Raw genomic sequence first — 19,542 nt, forward strand, 5'->3', positions numbered from 1 at the left:
TACAAGGAATGTACCACAAACTTTAATAAACGTATTGATTAATATATGTTTTATTATTTTTTTTTACAGTTTCGGGGAATAGTAAACAGATAATGTAGTTTATTAATGACTACAAATGACGTAAATGATCGAAAAATTAGGTTATAATAATATTATTCAACAAAATTTGTAAGAAAAACATTCCAATAATACAAACTACTTAGTAAATACTTAATACACCATGTAAACATATCATTTGGAACCTGGAAAAAAAAAATCAAATCGAATAAATAAATAAATAGAATTGACCGAAAGCTAAAATGAATGAATATATGAGACCTATCAGACTAACGAATTTGACTTTAAAACCGGTTTAAACCGGAATCGAAGGATTAACACGGAGCGCATAAATCCACCAATCACAATGCAGCCTCGAGCAATTATGTTATACGTCACCGATTGAGTACCGCTAATGTCCAGGAAAGGAGAGGAAGATGCTCGAATCCGTGTTATATTCAAGAAAAGACGACATATTCCCAAACATGCTGTAAATATGGTCCGAAGTCGCGTTTTCAAAGATAAAGAAATAACCCAAACTTTTTAACACACCCGGTCCGTGTAACGCAGGAGAGTTGTCTCATGTCATCACTGGAGTCCATGAAGAAGGACTGTTTGGCATCCAGCACCTTATCATCGACCTCTTTGAAAGGCACTTTAACCAAAATTCACAGCAGAAAACACGAAGCCAGAGAAAAGCTCTTATCACACCCAGAGGAGACGGAGGAACCCTGTAATACTTGGAGGTATCATTTTAATCTGTCTTTGTAATAGGTTATTACACATTACCTGTTGAATGTATTCCAAACCTCCCTAAGATATATATTTTTGCAACTCATTGCTTAGTTGTATATGAAGTTCATTCTGTACGTTATATTGCTCCACAGTATCTTTCTTCCTAGTTGCAGTTGCAGCAGTTGCAGTCGCACGGTTCGCAGGATCCTGGTTGCCTGCGTCATCTCTTTCCTGGCTCTGTTTTGCTCCGTGGCCATGGACTTCAGTTCCTCCTTGGATCAATGGCAGATGACTGAGAACTGCCTCACTGAACTGACCTCCTGCAGGATTCAAGCCACACTCCGAATCATTGCTGAGCTCCAGATGATGAGAAATTCATGCTCATTGAGAGAGAGCAAACATAGCGATCAGGAGACGTTCCCAACTCCTGAACTGTCAACCATCAGTGACACTTGTACAGGTGTGGAAAAGGACGGCTTAGGGCAGCCTTGTGGCACAGAGCTTGCTGAGTTCTGTGAGCGACTGCAGTCTGAATTTTTTGAGTTCGTTAGTATGATGTGGGGAGATGATCCCACATGCAGCAATGGGACATGGATTTTCACTCCTGCGATTGAAAAAATATTCGACTTATCAGGCATAAGAGATGTGGACATTGGGCTTCTGAAGCACAGTGCGGATTGGATAGACATGATCACGCTGAGATTTCTAGTAACATTCCAAGAGCTGAACTATCAGTGGATCTTGAATGAAGGAGGACCAGACATCCAGAATAAATGGTTACAAACTTTAACCACTCTGATGATCCTCCAAGACATATCTGAGAATTTCCAGAGCTGCTGGATGGAGAATGTGGACCAGGAGCTCAATCTAAAAGACTTTTCCTTGTATAACTCTGGTTCCTCTTTGGAAGTGGCCCAAATGTTCATTTTTGCCTTAAGAAACATCCAGAAATGCTTTCTTTCAAGAACCACGGCAGTCCTGAAGCTGAAATCCAGGAATGTCTCATCTAGCATAAGCCTGAAGATCTGCCTGCTCACCATTGCATGCCTCATCTACCCCATTGTGCTGCTCTCCTTTAAGCAGATGACTGGCTGGATCCAGGACTACGCACATACTTTGAAGGAGAAGACAGAAGATTTGAAAAAACAGAGGCAGCTTGCTGAGGATCTCCTTCATCAGATGCTGCCCAAGTCTGTGGCTAAGCAGCTTCGCAAAAACAGACACGTGGAGGCTGAGAGCTATGAGAGTGTAAGCGACAGTTAAATTACCAGGAATTCAACAGCTTTAAACCAGAAAACGCTAAGAGAAGCGTTTAACACTAGTCGTGTACTTTTAACAAATCAAACTGATGTTAGAAAGCTCAGTCCATATTCATTAGACATGTTGGGAAGATTGGTGCACACAGAAGGAGCACATGCACCCATTTTGTTTGTTCTTATTGTTGTAGTAATTGCCTATAATTACGGTATTACATATTCATTAGGAGATAAAACAGCTTATGGTGGAGAGAAGCAAATTGTGTGTCCCTCATGGAGGATAAATTTGGCAGATCATTTTCTCTGTAATAGCATGTAGGTTCTTCACTTAAATATTCGGTAAATGTTGGAGATACTGAAAACGAATACTTAGGGCACAGGCTTTAGTTTTGATTTGTATATTGTTGTATGGCTGCAACAGAAAAACAAACAAAACAACAGAATAAAACAGACAAAAAAACAGAAATATTAGACAAAACAACAAAGAATTAGACAAAACAACAGAAATATTAGACAAAACAACAGAAATATTAGACAAAACAACAGAAATATTAGACAAAACAACAAAGAATTAGACAAAACAACAAAGAAAATAGACAAAACAACAGAAATATTAGACAAAACAACAAAGAAAATAGACAAAACAACAGAAATATTAGACAAAACAACAAAGAAAATAGACAAAACAACAGAAATATTAGACAAAACAACAGAAATATTAGACCAAACAACTAAGAAAACAGACAAAACAAAGAAAAACAGACAAAACAGTTAATTATAGCCAATTTTTGCATGTCTTTCTGTCCTGTAACTACTTTAGAAAATATATATTTTGTTATTTAACAGGCTGTAGATATACATTTAAATTAAACTCATTTTAAACAAGTAATGATCAGCACTAATACACAGTTTCATTTCAGGTTACCATTTTCTTCTCAGACATTGTGGGCTTCACTGCCATATCAGCCTCGTGCACACCTCTCCAAGTGGTTGAGATGCTCAACAACCTGTACATGTGCTTCGATACACGCATCGACTCTTACGATGTCTACAAGGTAACCTGCAACAAAGACGTATACTGTTAAGCTCACTTTATATGCTTACATGATGTTTCCACTGTATTTCTCTGTAACAGGTGGAGACTATTGGTGATGCCTACATGGTAGTGAGTGGGCTTCCTGAGAGAAATGGGGATAAACATGCTGATGAGATTGCTAAGATGTCTCTAGACCTGGTGGCTGCTGTGAGGCAGGTTTCCATTCCCCACATGCCCAATAAACGCCTTCAGCTTCGAGCAGGGATACACACAGGTGTGCGCTTTTGTGTGCTGTTTTCTCCAAGGGTTTTGTTATTATATAACCCTTGTGTTCTGGCTATTAATAATGTTATAGTAAGACGTAACATTATAGTGCATTTAATAATGTTATTTCTATTAATATAGTAATAGAAATATTGACTAGCATATAGTCAAAATGTAATATCCCTAAAAAAAAATTAATATCCTGGTGTGTGCACAGTTTTATGTGTAGATTAGAAGAGGGGTTGAATATAATCATTGTAATATATGTAAATATTAATTCTAAATATTAATTATAGTTCTAATAAATTAAAATGAAATTAAGCCAAGGCCACAAGATGTTATGGAAAAATATTTGTACTTTTCTAATATTTTCATGTTGTCCACAAGAGATTACAAGGATTATATAATGAAATAAAGAGAATTCTGACGATAATATTGGAAGTGAATTATATTATATGCTTTAGGAGTTTCTTCACCCAAAAAGGCTTTGAGATTTTATTTACAGGAAAATCTACCTTGTGCTGCAGGACCATGTGTAGCTGGAATTGTAGGCTACAAGATGCCCAGATACTGCCTGTTTGGAGACACAGTAAACACAGCCTCCCGAATGGAATCCACCAGCCTGCGTATGTGTCCTTATCATAACACCTTGACATCAATATTTCCGTCCACTTATCCGCTCATATTATTGGACAAATTATATACGATCAGGATCTATAATTTGAGTGGAAATGAAGGCAGCTAGGTTGAAAGGCTTGTTTTTCTCACTGCGGTGATGTTCATGAATATTTTCAGTTACTACATCACCATAGAGACAGACCGCCATTTCAGCCATGATCATGACGTTCTTCGTTTTTTGGTTTAAGTTATCAGAGCATCTGTTCATTCACTGCTTACCCATGTGCCCTTTTAGCAAATTTTATTTAATGATAAATAATGATTTAATGATAAATTATCTAGATTTTGTTTATTCAATAGAGTATATCTATAGATTATTTATAAATTGTAAATAGTAAAATCCTTACTTTAAAAAAAACAACAGCATGATATTATACAAGTACAAATAACTTAAATAAATAATCATCAGAAGTGATTAGAAAGAGGGCTGCCATAGACAGGTCAATATACAGATATGGCAAAATGAACATGATATACTGTAAATGTTGACACTATTAATGTCAGATTAAATATTTATCTCTCTTTAAATATTCATTTGATTTATAAAAGCATTGAATATTCTAGGTGTTTCTTATGTGTGACATTATTTTTCACACATAATGTAAAAACGATGACCACCTGAGAATTAGGATATAATTTAAAGGTTGTTTGGTTAATCTTCATGTTAAATTACAATAAATCCTGAACAGCATGCTATGAAAATAAAATAAAATTATGCTTTATGCATGATCACAACAACTGATTTTTAGTGGCTGCTTCAGTCAACTGTAAAAGAAAATGAATTTGTCTTGTACCAAAGATTAAAAATAAAACTGTGAAGTAAATTGTCCTTTTGTCTCTTGTTGCTCCAGCTCAGAAGATTCACGCCAGCTCTGCCACTTACCTGGCTCTGATGAAAGACAACGCATATGAGCTCCAGTTACGGGGAGAGATTGAAGTAAAGGTGAGAATGTCCTGGAGTACTGGATGTTGTTTCTGCAGCACAACAGCACATAGTTGCTCGGGGAAACATTTGTTAATGCTGAAACGATCACATCCGTGTTGTGTCACTATTGTGTGAATGCCATGAGCTAAGATTCTCTGATTATTTTCAGGGGAAAGGAAAAATGAACACCTACTGGTTGATTGGCAACAAAAACTACAGCGTCCAGAATGACAGCCTGGTGTGCCACTGGAACCCGAACCTCCCCAGAAAGAAAAAGACCGCTATAGGGAGTAATGTCTCAGTGGCTAATGTGAGTATAGGTATATTAAAAAATTACTGTATGAAAGTGTATGCGATGCTACATGTCATATACAATATTACACAAATCCAGGTCCTAGCACAGGTGAGTTTTTCACCGGTTTAATAACTTTTCTCTAGATTCAACTAAAGCAGGTGTCCCTTTAGTGAAATTAGATAATACTTGGTGAACATAGCATAGAAGACAAACTAATCAGTGTTCAAATTTATTTATCAGTTATAATAATCTCTTACAGTTTTTTCAAATTATATTTTCCAAATACTCATTCTTTACTCATACTTGTTGGAAAAAAGTTCTTATGTAGTAAATTGAGTACTGAAATCCACCGATCTGGCATAACATTATGACCACCTGCCTAATATTGTGTTGTTCCCCCTTTTGCTGCCAAAACAGCCCTGACCTGAGGCATGGACTCTACTAAATCCCTGAAGGTGTGCTGTGGTATCTGGCACCAAGATGTTAGCAACAGATACTTGAAGTCCTGTAAATTCTGAGGTGGGGCCTCCACTTGAAGGATACTTTTGATAGATACTGACCACTGCAGACTGGGAACACCCCACAAGAGCTGCAGTTTTGGAGATGCTCTGATCCAGTGGTCTAGCCATCACAATTTGGCCCTTCGTCAAACTCGCTCAAATCCTTACGCTTGCCCATTTTTCCTGCTTCTAACACATCAACTTTGAAGACAAAATGTTCACTTGGTGCCTAATATATCCCACCCACTAACAGGGGCCATGATGAGGAGATCATCAGTGTTATTCACTTCACCTGTCAGTGGTCATAATGTTATGCCTGATAGGTGTATGTAGCACATTTGGTAATAATAGTAATAAGAAATGGTAATAATTTAGGAAACATCAGGTGAAGGGTACAGTGTTGTAGTGAATACTGTAGCTATATCATTGGTCCCCAGTTTGATCCTGAGTTCAGGTTACTGTCTGTATAGTGTTTCATTTCCCTGTGTTCTCTGCATGGCTTTCCAGCTTCTCTGGTTTCCTACTACCTTTTAAGAATACGCCAGTTGGTGGATTAGTGATTCTTGGGGCCTTAGATGTGTGTATGTGTGTGTGTGTGGTACCCTGAATTAAACAGTCGACCCATCCCATCGTGCCCTGTGATTCAGGGATAGGCTTTGTATCCATTACTGCCCTGACAGGAAAAAGCAGTCACAGAAGGACGCGATAATTAAACCTATGTGTTGGGAGTGATCACATGAATCACAATTATTCTTTGTTTCGTTGTCTCAGTACTATAAAGTATTAATCAGATATTAAATATCAGTCAATATTTAAATGAAATCAGTTTTTTGACTCTTTTTAACTAATTTTAACTTATATATATGTATTTTTTTCTTCTGTATTTGGACTTTCCAGTCCTCTGTCACAGTGCAGAGCATGAGTGAAAGAACCACACCGGTTTCTCAGCCTGAGGCTCTTTACATACCAGAGACAGCAGAGGTCACCATGTGTGTGTCGGCTCAGGTGGAGAACACTGTGGGCGGCTTTGGGACCCTCGGCTCTGTGATGGGGACTCTTAAGGATGAGGAGAAGTCCACCAACCCACAAACACCCAAGGAAACCTCACTACCAGGCCTCGTGCCACACTGCTAGACAGAACTGAGATTTGATTTTGTGCGTTTGTTTTTATTTGTATTTTTTAGACACAGGTTTAGAGAATCTTAGTTATTTATGTGCTCAGCCATTTATAAAATTCAAATGCAAACTTGACAGCCGTTATTACAGTAAATCCTTCAGATTTGCAGACATGTACATCCTGTAGCTCATCAGTAATATCATTTTAGAAAAGTGACATTTTACTGTCAGACACGCACAGAAACAATATTTGACTTTAAAGTGTAATCTCATGTCAGACATGATAATCATATAACCTGGTTAAATGATAGAAGGAAAAATGGTGTCCAGGGCAAAAACGATTTGCAACCAGTGTGCCTTTGTGGGAGCCACATGGGTTAAATGTAGCCTTGGTAGCACTCCAGATGGATCTGTGGTAATACTGGAGCTGCTCAGAAAAATATACATGAGCTACGAGAGGGTAAGGAGTCCATGAGGGACCAGGGAACATGGATATTAGCCCATCTAGTCCTCAAATTGAATTTTATGGGCCCCATTTGAGTGGCCAGACCGATGCCAAAAACCTGTCCATATGGACATGTTGGCTGGGAGTGTACCAATCCAATTCATATCAAAAAAAGACAGGAGTTTGGATGGAAGTGCAGTGATAAATAAACAAAGCAGGCAAATCCAAAACTGACAGAAGGGCAAAGTATCAGGTGGTCAACAAACACATTAATGCGACTGGGCAAAACTCCAAAATGAATATACAAACAAAGTAGAATTCTATAGGAGCAGGACTTTTGCTATTTATGAGGGGTGTGGTCTTTGGGAAGAGGTTTGAGGTTCTTTGGTAGGCTGAGGTTCTGGGAACCACAATTTCTTTGGATGTAAATAGCTTTAGGAATTTTGGTTTATGTTATAGTGACTATACTTCGTTGTAATTAGGACTACGAATGTATGCTTCTTTTCTCTTATTGGTCTGTGTGTACTTTTCCTCTTTCCTCTTTTTACTCAATTATTTTGTTTGTCTCTTTATGCTACATGAAGGTGAGAGATTGTTTACAGTAATTCATTATGCTGTACATGTCAAATAACCATAAATACCTTAGTGTTTAACAAATTAAACACACGGCTCCAGTCCTCTCACAGTCCTGTGTTTTCACTGTGGTGATAGCAGTTTTGTTGCCTCTGTCATTATGGTCTTATACCACAGGTTCTCCGCACATATCATCAAAGAGCACCAAATGATCTTCATTAGGCGAAATGGGGTGTAATCCCATGGAGAAATCCCAGCTCTTACACTGAGGGTAATTTGGAAGACATACCCCCTTATTTAGGTGCTATGAAAAGACGCGGCCTGTGCCCAAAAGGAGCCATTGTATTTTAGTCAGATGAAGGCTAGGGATAATTGCCTAGCTGAAGCACACTCCACTTCACAGCAGGCACATTTACAGCCATCTGGCCCGTGCCATGAGCACCTACACGGGGAATGTTTACTCATAAAGGGAAGAGAAAGTTGTGCTGTTAACCAGAGCAGATTGCTTTTGTATGCAGAGCTTCCAACACATCGTCAGTCCTTCATGACTATAACTGGAGTCTTGCTGAGAAGATTGTATTAGTTTAGTCATTACAGTGTTTTCAGTCATTACATAGTTTCCTCATTAGCACAACTTGTGCTGACTTTACAGCAATATCAACAGTTTTAGATGATAAAAAAAAAGAAGAAGAAAGAAAACAAACTTTGTAGTGCTTTCCATTTAAATATGTTCCAGGGCTGTGCTTTATTACAGAGCTTCTGTAAACTATATGTTTTTACAAGCTAAAGGCTCACTGAAGACCATCTTAAAAAAATTTTTAGGAGGAATTTACAGGAGTGCATGTTCTCCCAGTGCTTGGTGGGTTTCATCCGGGTGCTCCGGTTTCTTCCCACAGTCCAAAGACATGCTACTAGGCTGATTGGAGTCTCTAAATTGCCCGTAGTGTGTGATTGCGTGAGTGAATGAGTGTGTGTGTGTGTGTGTGTACCCTGAGATGGGTTGGCACTCCATCCAGGGTGTATCCTGCCTTGATGCCCGATAACACCTGAGATAGGCACAGGCTCCCCGTGACCCGAGGATAGATCAGATAAGTGGTACAGACGATGAAATAAAATGAAAATGAAATGTGCTATGGATTAAAGACTAATAAGAGGGAACCCTATACATTTAGAATATATGGAAAATATTTTTTATATCTATTCAAAATAACTGGAAATATAGAACAGTTTATTTGAACTAGATTTAACATATTGACATCAATATATTCTTTTTTGGAATTGAAATGAGTAAATTTATACTTAATTATACTAATATAAATTAGCATTTGTACAACTAATTATGCATGATTTGCATTCTTTCCCTCCCACATGAATTATTAGCAAAATATTATATTTTCATATTTATTTATAGATGTGTAATAGAACTACCTTCAGATAATTTGGTCCCAGTTTCCAGCAAGTTCTCTCTTTGTACACTAGAGGACGATGTAGGATCATATACACGTGTGGGTGCTGGCGCGTGCAGAAAGACACTCTGAGCTTCAGTATCAAAAGCAATACCAGTGTATCACTGCAATACCAGGATCAACGATTGGTCATGCAAAAACTCAGTTCATTTCATAGTATTCATTTATGTATAAACAGTACATATACTCCATTATGTCACAGTAGAAATAGTAATTAGGAATCAAACTGTTTCTCAGAGAGAGTATTTGGAAGTAGGTCAGGCTGATAATATAATATAATATAATATAATATAATATAATATAATATAATATAATATAATATAATATAATATAATATAATATAATATAATTAATATAATATAATATAATATAATATAATATAATATAATATAATATAATATAATATAATTAATATAATAGTTTTCAAAAATTAATTATAAATATACTATTAAAAACAATATAACAAAAAAATGTTATTTTTTTATTTTTATTTTATATTTTTATTTTTATTTTTATTTTAAAATATGTTATTTTTTTTTATGTTATATATATTATTTATATTATATATAAATTTATAATTAATATAAGCTTAATACAGCAATTATTAAATTTATCTAGTAATTAATGGGAGCATGTTTATGCATCTCGGGGTTTTATTTTCTGATATTATAAGTAACATTAATAAATATTATACAGGTCAAGAATTATCTTCTGCACCTCATCTTATTAAATGAGGGGCCTGGAAGTCACATGATGAATCTCTCTCTCTCTCTCTCTCTCTCTCTCTCTCTGCATGTCAGTCACACTCACTTGTCTGGAGGTGTGGAAACTGCCGGGATCATTATTGGAAATGACTGGCTGCACATTCCGAAAGATAATACAGCTGTCACGGGGATAGGCACCACCTTCTTCCCTCTCCACACTGATACAGTCATTAGAGAGCCCGAAATCATAAAGCTAAAAAGTCTAGGTTTGATTAAAAACAATCTGGCAACCTTCAGTAAATTAGTCAGTGTGGTGAAAGATGGTGACACCGCTATCAAGAGACGAAGGCATGCTTCCCGTCCATCAGTTGCTACCCAGAAAGCTGCACGGTTTTCACGGTTACAGATCCATTTACAGACTCTTACGTTGAAACGATTTGACCTTGTATATCACCAATGTCTTTAACATTCATGGACCTTGAAACAGACTAAACTGATATAAAGGAGAGGCATGAAAATATCCAAGTATAGCCTTGAAGCTAGAAATGGTTTTATCCTGTAACCCATGCTGTGGCACTTTATCCGTGTCTTTTATGTGTGACCATGCTGCATGAAGGTGTCCACCACATTCCACCCCAAAAATGGCAGTGGTGTGGGCCGGACAGCACCAGTGGCCTTGCCGTAAGGTGACAAACACAAGAGCCAAATATGCAGATGACTCTCTCTCTCTCTCTCTATCTGACTCTTATTCATGTTTATTCTGTTCAGCTGAGCTTTGTGTTTGAATGGCGCTGCTGGACATTTGGCTAGGTTTCAAAGAAGGGCAGTCATAGTTTATGCATCAAAAGAACAATACACATCCATTAATTATGAGCTCACCACAACGCCCTGTTTTGTACACTTGTAAAATCTGTATGAACACGACTAATTGTGAGGGACTGCCATGGAGCTGGGTAACACCTAAATGAAAATGTTTTAAGCCTTTTTACCACCTGTAGATGCATGGAGATGCAGATTATGCTGCATTCTTGTCACAGTCGAATTACAAAAGCACAATGTCGGAAGGGTGAGGGAACTTGTGTGGTAGTGAACACATTTGCTGCTCCAACATGAACCACGGTAGGGAGGCTCGAGCCCCACAGTCAGCCATTCATATCTGTCACTGAGATCATGGGGAGCACTAAAGACAGTTTAATGACTCTTAAAGAACCACTAATGGAGTTATGTTGCATTGGGGTATACAACTGGAGGAACAAACGGGATGTATGATTCATACAACTGGCAAAGAATGTCACAAAGCCCTCCTTTTATATTCCAGTGTGATTCCAAGATCATCTATATGCCTGATTATTTTTTATTAAACATCATAATAGAGGAAAATAAAGGTAGCATATAAAATATATACACAACTAAGCATACAAAACAAAGAAACAGATGAATAAATAAACAGCTATACAAATGAACGAATAACTTGTTGAAAAGGTTAATTCATATGCAGCCTGTAGCTTCGGACATCAGAGGAGTTCACCTGGATAAATAATTTCAGAAAGAAGAAAATTATTTTCTATTTGCAATACAAAGATTCTTCGAAGGCTTTGCTCCATACGTCTTTCAGGAGCTAGATTTCAGTTTCAACTCCAGGTTTATGACGAACAAAACGACATGTACGAGCAAGTGATTTCATACCAAATAAGACATTTTATTCAGAATGTGTCATTTCTCTCTTACTCATTTATCGATATATTCGTTAAAAGCTACTGAAAAGCCCTGAAAATAGAACAGAACCATTTCAGAGTCATTAAAACTCCATGGAGGTGTTATCTGTCCCTGATCTTGTGGAGTATTTCCAACATTAACACTGTCTTGTTTGTGGGAATGGAACAGACATTGACTCTCAGTTGAATACATTAAACTAGTTTTGCTGTAGAGTTTGAAAATAAGATATCACAGCTTAGCACTGTGCCTTCGATTAGGTCTTTCTAAGTTTACTGGACGTATATATAAACTGATTCTGTTTTTGTTTATATGTTTTCCAAATGAACGATGGTAAAAGAATATCGCATCTGTGCTGTTTCCGTTGACAAAATGCTCGCATTTCAGTGGTTAAATATAGCCATTACAGGGGCTAAATATATCTAATTAGGTCTTAGTTCCGCTAAAATAGTGTTATCTCTGGAAGAGGCATAGAGGTTATAGCACTCGTGTCAAATGGAGGCCTTTTTAGCAGGCTGTAACGCAGGCAGACGGATAGCTTCTGACCCATGAGTTATGATGTAATTGAGGGTCTGTACCAGTGGGACGTACTTGAGCATTCTTCTTCTTACAAGAGACAGAAACAGTTTATAAAGCTACGTGACCTACCTGCCTTCAGCTTTCATGTGACTCTGACAATTTTTAACATATAAATTCACGGTAATGATAATGAGCTTCCTATTACCATGAATAGCTCAGGTCCAGTCTTCAGAAATTTGATTAGCATTTTTTTTTTTTCAAGAACATGTTACTCGTAAAGAATGTGTAATGATGAAATGATACAGAAAAATAGATTTTAGATTTTGTTAATACCAGATTATAGTTTCATTTTCACTACTGGGGACTAAATCATGTGACTGGCGTGATTTGTTTTAAAACTTAAATGTCACCAATTCTCCGAAGCCTTTTACAATTACCTGGTAGCGATCTAATTTTTCTGCACTAATTACCAAATGAATTGCTTTTCTTGCCAGACTTTTTCCTGGTAAATACCAAGAAGTAAGGAAATAAACTGCATGGTTTATGCATTTGCTTCTTTATGAGAGCATGAATAGCCTGACTATGCTATAATCAGATTAATTAAAATTGATCCTGGTTTTGAGTTACAGAGCTTGAAGATCATAAACAGGTTGTGATTGCCATTAAATTGGTCATTACACACATGTCATAACTGCCACACTTCAGCGAAACCAAAAATAAGCTTTTGGCAGATGATTAAACATCAACCAGACCTTTCTAGCTGGCATTCAGAAGGGACCTTCTTGGATATTTTTAGCTGCAGTCTTTAATGATTTCTGAATTGGAAATGTAAATGCGAGAATAAGTGCTTTGGACGTCGGCTGTCGAGCATTCTTGTTGGGTCTTCGGCGATAAAGCTGCCAGTGTCATCTAACGGTGTGAGAAGATCCCGATGACATATTCAAGTCTGAAAAAACACATGCAACAGAACATCCGAGCCTTTATCAGCTGTGAGATTCCTCTGAGAGACATAAATATGTGTGAGTAATGCAGAGGGTCAGAGTTCTCATTTTTTAGATTAAGACTTCCCGTGCATTTTTTTGTAGTTTGTCAGTTCTCCCTGGAACAAACCAAAAGGAAGTGCATATTTTTATTTTTATTTTTTAAGAAAAATGTTAGTCAACTAAATTCCATCCATCCATCCATCGTCTACACCCGCTTATTCCTAATTAGTGTAATGGGGATCTGCTGGAGCCTATCCCAGCACACATTGGGCGAAAGACAGACAGCCTGGACAGGTCACCAGTCCATCACAGGGCTAAAATCATTCATAATATAGGAATAATTCTAAGAACAACAAGTGATATCAGGCACTGATGTAGAAGGAGAAGGAGCGTTCCAATTCATCCCGAAGGTGTTCAGTGGGGTTAAGTTGAGGTCTCTGTGCAGGACACTCGAGTTTGTCCACTTCAATCTTAGCAATTCACATCTTCAGGGAGCTTGCTTTATGCACAGTTGTACTGTCATGCTGGAACACATTGGGTCCTCTTAGTTCCAGTGAAGGGATGTTGTAATGCAACAGCAAACAAAGAAATCCTATACAATCGTGTGCTTCCAAATTTGGGGCAAGAACCACGTGAGTGTGATGTGTCTACATACTTTTTGCAGTCAAACCATACCATAGATGCATACCTCTCATCACATTTAGATGTAACGTTAGGAATGAAATGTCGCTCTCATAGTAGAGCAACACAGTGACAATGAATATTTCATTGAACAAACTTTTCAGACAGTATTAAACATTCATTTAACACAATTAGTCTTTTGTAAAAAATGACTGAATGCAAAGTGAAATGAGGTGAGGTGCCCTTCAGGCTGATCTGATGAGAAATCTAATGGCCTGTGGGAAGTAGCTGTCCATGAATCTGGTTGATTTAGCTTAGATGAAGAAGCCTTTATTATTATCGCATACCCTTTACTGCACACTGAATTTTTTTCTTCACATATGCCAACTTTGAAGGTTGGGGTCAGAGCACAGGGTCAGCTTTGATACAGCACTCTTGGAGCAGAGAGGGTTAAGGGCCTTGCTCAGACAGTGCTTGGGCTTGAACCTTGCTGTTCAACAACAGGCATTTGTATAACACGTCCTGTAATGTTGTTACTTTTAGTGAGATCTGCATGAGTATTCAGCACACAGTATACATCTGTGGAGAGTTTCCGGACCTGAAACTATGTGTTTTACCTACTCTGACAAATTTAAGCTTGTTTTAAAATCATTCTTCACCACCACCAATAAATACACACACACACACACATGCCCTATTTTACAGCTCAATTCAGCAGCCTTTTTCTTATATAGTTTCTGAAATCAGTCACAGTCATAAAAGAAAAGCATGTTTTTTTTAGTTTTTCACTGGTATGATTGCTTTTCACTCAACAAAAATCCAACCCTCGCTTGAGATGAGGTTCAGGAAAATATGGATGGAACTAATAAAACAGAGTTATTGATGACTCTATATTGAATACAGTTATGGAATGTAGTTATTCTAGCTGTGAGAATGGATTGTAATATTGATAATCTTCGAGTAACACAGAAATCTTGGTATATGATGTTTTGTTATAAGGATCTCGGTCAGTCAGAGGCTAGATTGGATCATATTCCCGTTTCCTGGCTGCTCATGGCTAGCCTATATGAGAGCAGCTCTTTTCTTTCTTTCTTTTTTTTTTAGTTTTATTTTCTCTTGGCTTTTTTTGTGGAAAGTGTGAGAGTCTCAGCCTCAGCATTCATACCCTGAGGCCCATTGCCATCCAGCGTGAGAGACACAGCCAGAGAAAGTCAGCATGAGCGATGGTCTCCTGCTAGCTCTGAACTGAGGCACAATGTGGAGACAGACAGGGACTGATTAGTTTTTTAGTGTCTGTTGGCACCTACAGAACAACTGTTGGTGAAATGGCTTGGAGTCCATCTGGCACATTTCTCCTTGTACCAAAGATTATATAAAGTCGATGTTCTAGAAATGGTAGAATATTCTTTCCTAGTGCTCGTTTTATTTTCTCCATGGTCTGGACCATAATGCCTTTCTCGTGTATAAAGCCTCTCCAGTGATTCATCATGTGACATTTCCAAACGAAATGTCCTTTGGCAAGAGGATATGTGAAATGGCATGGGCTACTCTGGCCTGCCATTAAAATCTTAATTAGCTCTATGACTCAATCATGACAATGTGTGGAGCTCAGTGATCTGTACCAGGGGAGGACAAGAGGTGAGCAGGTGAAATGTGCATGCTTGAAATAGATTCAGGAAATCCCTGAGAGAAAACATGCCTCACACTCCATCACACACCCTCACACACCTCGTCCACACCATCACCCAGACAGCTTGAATAACAGAAGGAACCACAGGTTATGTGGGCATTCTCTTGTTGATGGCTGAAGCTCTCTGATTGTTTACGGTTGTGTTGGTTTTAATGGCTCCCATGGAGCCCCTCAAGACGTACATAATGAGTTGGCCTTTTTAAATGTTAGACAGAATCCAGGTACATTTTTATCAGTGTTCTTCGTAACCAGCACTGATGAGCAATCTATTTAGTATTGAGCAAACAGAAGCATCATGGAACATTTAATTTAGTTCTGTTTATGTTGGTAGCTGCTTTATGTGGCTCATGCTGAGTTTTTTATTCAAGACGTTATGGCTTTTAAACAGTATCTTTAACAGAGTCAGATGCATCTTGACTCACAAGCTGTGTTTCATGCAATTCATAACACCTTGCACTCTTCAGGTTTGTCCCCATTTTACTCCCATTAACCATCCACCACCCAGCTCTCCCGTATCACACGACTAACAGTTACCAGTCAGGGTGGGTGAAGTGCTTTCTGCATCACAGGGCATTGTCACATGCCCAGAGGAGTGCTGTCTGCCGTCTTCCTCACAGGTGCCTCTGTGGTCATAGTGCAATAAATATACTCTTCAAACACCGCTAGTGTTTGTCAGGTTACTTTTTTGGTAGGAAGATGCTGTAGTATGTACTTGATGGTTTTTCTCAGAGCACATTTTGCACTCTTCTTGGTTTTCATTGCCATTGCTAATCATGAATTAAGTCCACATGACTGCCAATTTAAGGTGTCATTTCATTAACACATCACTGTACACTACTCTGTACACAATACCCAGTACCAGTGTTTGTACTTATACATCCCTTACTATACATACACTTTTAAAACAGTGATGGGTTTCACTGCATTTCATTGGCTTTGTACATATACTGTGCACAATGGCAATAAAGATGAATCGAATCTAAAATAATAATACATCAATCCAGTTTTCTATTATTTTACAGCAAATGTCCTCTGTACCCACATGGGCTGAAAGACATGGATGTGAGGTGAAAAGTACATAATAATAAATTTTTATTACTCAAAAACTAATAGATTTCTTCTTATAGAAATACATTCATCTGAGCTGTTCTACTGGCATTGGTCCACATCTTCTCCAGAAATCTTTAAGTCTAGCTAAGACTCCTGATATTTATTAGAATTAAAAAATAATTGATTATCAGCATGCGTGATAAGGTAGCCTTATTGTTTTAGATCTGGATCAACTGATCTAGATAGTCTTAATAAGTACAACATCCCAAATCCAATAGGTAGATTAATATAAATTTGTGGATTTCTTCATGTGGAAAAATCAACTGGTTTGACCTCCTGCAGGCTCAGGGACACTTTGCTCGCAAAGCTGTATCTAGAAAGTATTGTTTCTTTCCAACTATAGGGGTGGATTGCCTGTCTAATGTGTAACTGCTGCTTCCAAATTAGTTTTCCCAATTTACTGGGCTATTCTGATACCATTAAAGACGGGAAAAAATATATTGGAAGTGCATGCTGGTTACAATTCAGTGTGTGGTGCCTGATGTAAAAGAATCTTATGTGGCATCCCTGACATTAGCTAGGATAATTTGGCACTTCGCGCCCAATCAGTGGAGGTGAGTTTAGGATGAAAATGAATGTGCCCTGTTTCACCTCCCCTTCCATTATACTTTACAGCTCGTTTGGTTTCTTTGGCAGCCCGTGACGAAATCAGTGCGGATATAAAGCGCGCACCTGGAGACTGCGCTGCTGAAGCTGTCGTGCGGAGGAGCGCTCAGAAACCGGCCACCTAGCCACAGCAAACGCATCATGACCGCCAACTTTTGCGTGTTCTGCCTCTCCTCGCTCCTGCTGTTGAATTCCATCGGGGCCAAACCGCTCTCCGAGTTACAGGTGAGCTGACGTTGTTCTATATAAACCGCTCGTGATGCGCAGCGCACTATTGCACTCTGCTTTTTACGCATTTATTTTAAGCTCACCATACTTGCATGTCTCGTTGAGTATTTAAAGATTATGGTTTTATTTTGCTTTGTGCATGCTTTATTTTGTGCACATTTATTCAAAAAGTGTATACGCATTTTGCTTAGGAGAGCCTTAAGGAGCTCCTGGAGGAGGACCAAACTGCGAACGCGCCTTTCCTCGGACCGGAGGTGTCGGAGTCGGCGTCGGAGTCAGAGTCGGAGTCGGAGCATGGAGGCGGGACAGCGGAGCGCCGCGGTCTGAGTGGAAGCGCCTGGACAGTCGGGGAGATCAGCGGCGCACTGGCGGCTAAAGAGAACGCGCTGGATCGCCTCATTGGAGACATCCTGTCCGTGTCCAAACGCAGTCGCTTCAAGAAAGGTGGCCTAAGGAGCTGTTTTGGTGTTAGGCTAGAGCGCATCGGCTCTTTCAGTGGTCTCGGATGCTAGAAGTGTCAGGTACATCCAGTGTATTTTTTTTTTCCAGTTGTCGACATATATAATAAATACATATATTTCAAACATCACTAATGTGCGCTTTTTATTTTTCTTCTTAACCCTCCCTCCCTTCTCCTCACCACAGGAGCTGTTTGTACTGGAACAGGGCACTGAAACTCCTTACTTGAACTCCTTGGGCAGGGCACATGTCTTATTATTATTACTATTATTATGATTTATTTTTTTTTGGACGTAACTTTATTTTAAAGTATTGCCATGTTTACAGCTGTGCACAGCGCATCATTTGCTGAGTGTTATTTATTCTGTGGTAACTGTGTAGAATTGTATATAGTCTGTTTTTTTAAAGCCTATCATCTAAAGCTTTTACTGCTTCTTGTGTGTATGTATTTATTTCTTGTCCAAATTCATGTCATAGACTCAATGGTGTGGAATATTGAATAAATATTTTGCATAATATTTGTGTCAGTCTTGTTTAACGCTTAAATATGGGATGCAGATGCAAAGGACACAGGAAAAAAGAAAAATGTCCAGAGGGTTTTGTCTTGTGGTGGTGGTGGGGGGAGATAAAGAAAAGACATCAACATCTGTACTGCATCAAGCGGACAATTATAACAGCTAAAAAACAGAAGGGAAAAAAAGCCAATGGACCATGGAAACATGTTGTAGCCTTCTTAATACCAATATTTCATATAGGAAGGCATTAGAATACTAAATATGCTGCTCCTATAATTACAGTCCTGGTCTTCTAATTAAAATATTTATCAAAACATGATCATTTTGGTGATTTTATTTCAAGATATAAGAGAGATCAGCAACTTATTAGGACAGTTCAGAAATGTCATAATTTACCTGCTGCTGAAGTAATTATTCACTAATAGGACAACATACAAGATGAAGACTAGAGTTGGGGTAGGAGAAAGTTAGGGAGAAGGGTTGCAAGGTCAAGAGATATTCCATTAAACTTTGAGTGACACATAATTACACATTTGGGACACTGATGAAGACTAAAGATTAGTAAGGCGAGTAAAGTTGTATCACTAACGATACACTTAGAGGAAAAAAGATCAAACAAATTACTTGGGTGATTATAAGTTTCATATATGAAAAATATGTGATCACATTGTAAAAAAAACATTTATATTCACTGATCAGGCACAACATTATGACCACCTGCCTAATATTGTGTTGGTCCCCCTTTTTGCTGCCAAAACAGCCCTGACCCATTATGCACTGTGTATTCTGACACCTTTCTATCTGAACCAGCATTTCTTCAGCAATTTGAGCAACAGTAGCTCGTCTGTTGGATCGGACCACGTGGGCCTTCACTACAGTTTGTAACCTCTGGCAGAGGCAACCTGACCATCATTTAAAAGTTTCCAGCCCTCTATCCCAAATCCTCCACCATATGTGTATTACCAATGTTTTCTCGATGCACATCCTTTATTTTATAAAAAATCCCATCTTGAGTGTTTGTTGGCAAAACGTTTTTGTCTGTTTTTGTCTCATCTGACTATAGAAGCTG

At 38.2% G+C, this 19,542-nt stretch overlaps 2 protein-coding genes across 2 annotated transcripts; both read left to right on the forward strand.

The window, feature by feature from the left end:
* The first annotated feature begins 134 nt into the window (after nt 1-134).
* Nucleotides 135-7,963, forward strand: LOC131352951 (uncharacterized). Its single transcript, XM_058389542.1, has 8 exons — nt 135-782; nt 924-2,019; nt 2,948-3,082; nt 3,163-3,337; nt 3,855-3,953; nt 4,857-4,948; nt 5,100-5,240; nt 6,623-7,963. The coding sequence occupies exons 1-8, from the start codon at nt 619-621 to the stop codon at nt 6,857-6,859; spliced, it is 2,139 nt and encodes a 712-aa protein (XP_058245525.1). The 5' UTR covers nt 135-618; the 3' UTR covers nt 6,860-7,963.
* A 9,374-nt stretch (nt 7,964-17,337) lies between these two features.
* On the forward strand, nt 17,338-18,476 carry nppal (natriuretic peptide A-like). Its single transcript, XM_058389048.1, has 3 exons — nt 17,338-17,496; nt 17,691-18,020; nt 18,145-18,476. Exons 1-2 carry the CDS (start codon nt 17,413-17,415, stop codon nt 18,009-18,011), a joined length of 405 nt encoding a protein of 134 aa, XP_058245031.1. The 5' UTR covers nt 17,338-17,412; the 3' UTR covers nt 18,012-18,020; nt 18,145-18,476.
* The last annotated feature ends 1,066 nt before the right edge of the window (nt 18,477-19,542 follow it).

The sequence above is a fragment of the Hemibagrus wyckioides genome, linkage group LG05 (assembly GCF_019097595.1).
Source record: "Hemibagrus wyckioides isolate EC202008001 linkage group LG05, SWU_Hwy_1.0, whole genome shotgun sequence".
NCBI classification, from domain to species: Eukaryota; Metazoa; Chordata; class Actinopteri; order Siluriformes; family Bagridae; genus Hemibagrus; species Hemibagrus wyckioides.

What these genes read in the sequence shown, in the direction of transcription:
- nppal (XM_058389048.1), top strand. Translation starts at nt 17,413, where the DNA reads ATGACCGCCAACTTTTGCGTGTTCTGCCTCTCCTCGCTCCTGCTGTTG. An exon ending in AACCGCTCTCCGAGTTACAG is followed by an intron (nt 17,497 to 17,690) that starts GTGAGCTGACGT and finishes CATTTTGCTTAG; the next exon opens with GAGAGCCTTAAGGAGCTCCT.
- LOC131352951 (XM_058389542.1), top strand. Translation starts at nt 619, where the DNA reads ATGTCATCACTGGAGTCCATGAAGAAGGACTGTTTGGCATCCAGCACC. An exon ending in AGGCTGAGAGCTATGAGAGT is followed by an intron (nt 2,020 to 2,947) that starts GTAAGCGACAGT and finishes GTTTCATTTCAG; the next exon opens with GTTACCATTTTCTTCTCAGA. An exon ending in AATGGAATCCACCAGCCTGC is followed by an intron (nt 3,954 to 4,856) that starts GTATGTGTCCTT and finishes TTGTTGCTCCAG; the next exon opens with CTCAGAAGATTCACGCCAGC.